The sequence below is a fragment of the Alligator sinensis genome, unplaced genomic scaffold (genome assembly GCF_000455745.1).
Source record: "Alligator sinensis unplaced genomic scaffold, ASM45574v1 scaffold1064_1, whole genome shotgun sequence".
Taxonomy (NCBI): domain Eukaryota; kingdom Metazoa; phylum Chordata; order Crocodylia; family Alligatoridae; genus Alligator; species Alligator sinensis.
The window spans coordinates 269,737-273,605 of record NW_005843145.1 but is presented as its reverse complement, the minus strand read 5'-3'; the positions used below and the strand labels follow the sequence as shown (position 1 = coordinate 273,605).

General features: G+C 40.0%; 1 protein-coding gene across 1 annotated transcript in view; it reads right to left on the bottom strand.

Annotated features, from left to right (window-relative positions):
• LOC102380863 (signal transducer and activator of transcription 4-like) overlaps positions 1-3,869 on the bottom strand; it is a gene marked incomplete at its 3' end in the record, with an annotated part of 53,461 nt that overhangs the window by 46,370 nt on the left and 3,222 nt on the right. Inside the window, exon 2 of the mRNA XM_006037593.1 lies at positions 3,542-3,686. Coding sequence (XP_006037655.1) covers positions 3,542-3,686 — 145 coding nt within the window. The remainder of the gene's footprint in view (positions 1-3,541; positions 3,687-3,869) is intronic.

Below are 3,869 nucleotides of genomic sequence, written 5' to 3'. Positions count from 1 at the left end.
GGAGGTGCGCCCCCTTATGCCCTCGCGCTGCCACTCTGCTGCCTCTTGCAGGGAGTGGGGTGGGGGAGCCGAGGCCAGTGCTGCTGGCCCCAGCTCCCCCACCTCCTGTCCGGTCCTTGGTGCGGCTTGCAGGGAGTGGAGTGGGGGAGCAGAGGCCAGTGCTGTGGAATCATGGCAGTGCTCCCCCACGCTTGGAGCACTCTGACTGTTTCCGTCAGCCAGTCAGAGTGCGAATAAAGCACTACGGACAGACAGACAGACTTAGACTTTTATAATATTAGAATATATATATAACTATATTTATACAAATATACACAATATATGCAAATATATTTTCCTTTCTGATTAAGTACTCAACCTTTTTCCAGTTCTATAACCTATGATCCTGATCCAATGCCACCAGCACAGGGGGCATTATTTTGAGAAATGACAGGGCATGGCCAATGGCCGCTGTCCTCTGGTTGTAAAGTTCAAGTGAATGCGTTTTGTGTCTGGTCTTAACTTGAACCAAGGATCAGGACTCCAGAGTTCTGTCCTGTATTTAGTTTGAAGCTGTAAGCAGAATATTTTTTTTCTATATATTACAAGGCTGGTCACATAAAACAAAAATCTCATTGCATGAAGAAATGTTTGTTATAGTTAAAAAAAAGTGCTATAAGCTATTTGCTTTTTTAAAAATATGGTATATTGCAAGAATTCTGTTCTTCCCCAGCCAACAGAAATGACTCTGAAAATCAGACCAGACTCTGAGTTTTAGTATTAAAGGTCATGAAAGAAATCAGGGAAATGCTCTAATAGTGAAAGTGCAATTAGGAACCTGGTGATTGACTTATTTATTGTGAAACTATACAAGTAGCTTTTTATCAAGTTACCCTATTACTGAGAAAGTCCAACATTATTAGTAGTCGAGAGACCTGATGCTTTTTTCTCAACTGAACATATTTTATCACAAAGGTCAAAACTGAGATCATTTTTAAGAGGCAATACAATGCTAGCATCATTTTTTTTTTTTCCTGTTAAGGAAATCCTTCAAATCCCAACCCTACAAACATTTGAAGCCAATAGAGCTTCATGCAAAGATTTTCTGCCTAGAGCAGCTTGTAGAATCACGATCTTAGAATTTAATTTGGTGCAGGGATATAGAGAACTACTCAGTGTACATCGTGACTTGGGCAACATTTTTTTTTTTTGAGTAATGCCAGCTATAAAGTAAAACAGTGGCCTCCTTATTTTACTGTATCCTCTTTTTTTTCTTGTATTGGTTCAAGCAGGAATTCCCAAGCCACTATGCAGTCTATTGCTAGTTGTTGTGTAGCAGAAAGAAAGGCATTCTGGTGTCAATTCTACCTGCTGCTTCTATATATACTGGGCTGTAACAGAGCTATAAGGAGCCAGGGGAGAATGTTTTCAGCATTGTGTTATAGAATTCCTTCAGTGTTGTAATTTATTCTGAGTTCTGTTCAGACCCTGGCCAGCTGAGAAGACAGATGGCACAAAAATGGCTTAAAACTCCTTTGCCTCCCTTCTTTGGTATGTGCTTTCTATGTTGCACTTCCCAGGAAGCACAGCACATTATTTGTGTAGAATATGCGCCAGGACCAAAAGGATTCATCCTACATTCTGGATATATGAAAAGGCTGTTAATAAAACACTGTAATAAAGTAGGGACTAACTGGGGCTGAGCCGGTCCCAGGCTCCAGCTAGAAGTAATCAGACAATCAAGCTGAGTTATCCCTCAGAGAGAAGGCCCACCCATACTGGCCATGTAAGCTCAGATCAGACAGCACAAAAGCTGTGTGGGCAATGGACCTCATTTTTGTGCTTCTGGCCTGCTTGGAACTACTAAACTTGACCAGGGTTTGAATTACACTCCCACTCTTGGGGAGGGTCTGCAGTCCCGGTAGCTGGAAGCTGGAAGGAGCTACTGCCTGAGCTGCTTAGAAAAGTGCAGGGCAAGCCAGGGGCTCTCGTCTTTTATGGGGGGGGCTCTTGTCTCTTGGGGGGGGCTCAGCCCCCTCTGAACCACCCACCCCCCATATTTTGAACCCTGAACTTGACTCTATGCTCTGAAACTCTAGTTTGTGACTCTGCTTATTCATGATTGTTCCCGTTCCTGTTCCTATCTTGGTCCTTTTGACCTGAATGAAGTGCTTGTCCTGACTAGTACCTCATCTTGTCCTTTGGTTTGATATCTTGGACCCAGGCTGATACCCAGCTTAATCTTGGCTTACACTCCAGTAACCCCTGATCTGGTTTGCTTCACCTGACCATCCCGACCTTGTCGCCCCTTACAGATGTACACACATGTGCATGTACATGCATGAAAGTTCACAGGCTTTCTAGAATGCATGCTTGTTTAGAGCTGGTTACTTTTCTGACATTTGGCAGTACTTTTTATCAAATGCATGGGATCTATCTCCACCTCACAACAGCTGTATGTTTTAAAACCAAGATTAGATGAACATCTCGGCTTATCTTGAAGAAGCAATTAACTAAATTTGTTGTTTGAACTATACTGAAATGATGGTGGTACTTGAAGTAGGAAAGAAACAAAAAGTGACTTTAGTTTCAAGTTGTATGCGATAGTATTCCCCTCTGCAAGAGGAAGAATAGGAAGGAATGGAAACATCAGATTTCTAAGAGGCTATTGCCAATAATAAAAAATAACAGAGAAATATGCAACTGCCAACGAAACAATTGTTAACATTTTCTACAGCAATACATTTAAGATAATTATAATTGTTCTTGCAATACCTACAGAAAACATACCACATTAAACAAGAGGGGAAAATACTTTTTATAAAACTCAGACATATATCGGTTTTGTGTAGAAGAAACAATGATAACAGGAAGTAAATGACTAAATCATATCACTCTCAGAGGATTCGCAACTTAAACACTAAAAGACAATGCTTTATAAACTTTCAGCTAATAAAAAGAACTATCACCATGAAAAAGCTTGTTGGAAAAGCTTCTGAAAGAAAAGAAAAAGATGACAACTTCTAGATAAACATTAAATAAAAGTTGAGCTACAGAGCTGGACTTACACAGTCCCTGCATTTGGGCTGCAGTTTTTTCAAAAGAAAATAATCAGGTCTGCATTTTGGTGCCTGCAGTGAATTGTGGGTACAGTCAGTCATAGTTGAATATCTACTTGTTTGTCCCTACAAATCAGGTAAATAACAAGTTTATTAATAATCTGTACCTATAATTAACCAAGATTGTAAAACTACACTTGCAAAAACAGACCCAACTGAATTTCAGACTTTTTAATTCCAGTTTCTGTTGTTAAATCTGAACAATCTCCATTGAAGCCATAATGTTTGTTCATAAATATAACCCAAAGCGGGATAGTATCTACTTTTAATTCTGTTTACTGCTTTTAGGACCTGAACATCTAATAGGTGCCAAGTACAGTGATGACTACATTTTGGACCCTGAACAGAACTGAACTGAATTCAGTAGAAGCTGGATTTTGCCTGCTGAAGCCAGTAACAACATAGATACTTATCTAAGGTGAATTCTGAAACAGTAAGCCTACCTGAAGCAGCTTCCTGATTCTTTTCAGGTTGTGTATCAACAAGAGGTTCTTTTCTTGTGAAACGCGGTCTAACTGTTCTTCCACTTGTATTAACAAGTTCTGCAAGAGGATTGTTGCCATTGGTTCATTGTTGGAGGCAGCCTCCCTATGCAATAAAAATTAATATGAAGCATACTTGCAAATGAACACAAATTCATGATAAATGTCACTCATTAAATAACTTTTTTGGTTTGTTAATTTATATTGAGTAGAGAGAGAGAGAATAGTTCTGTAGCTTGGTGTTATGGCCCTCAGCTGAGAGGGAGGGCAACCTAGTTCAAATCTCTGC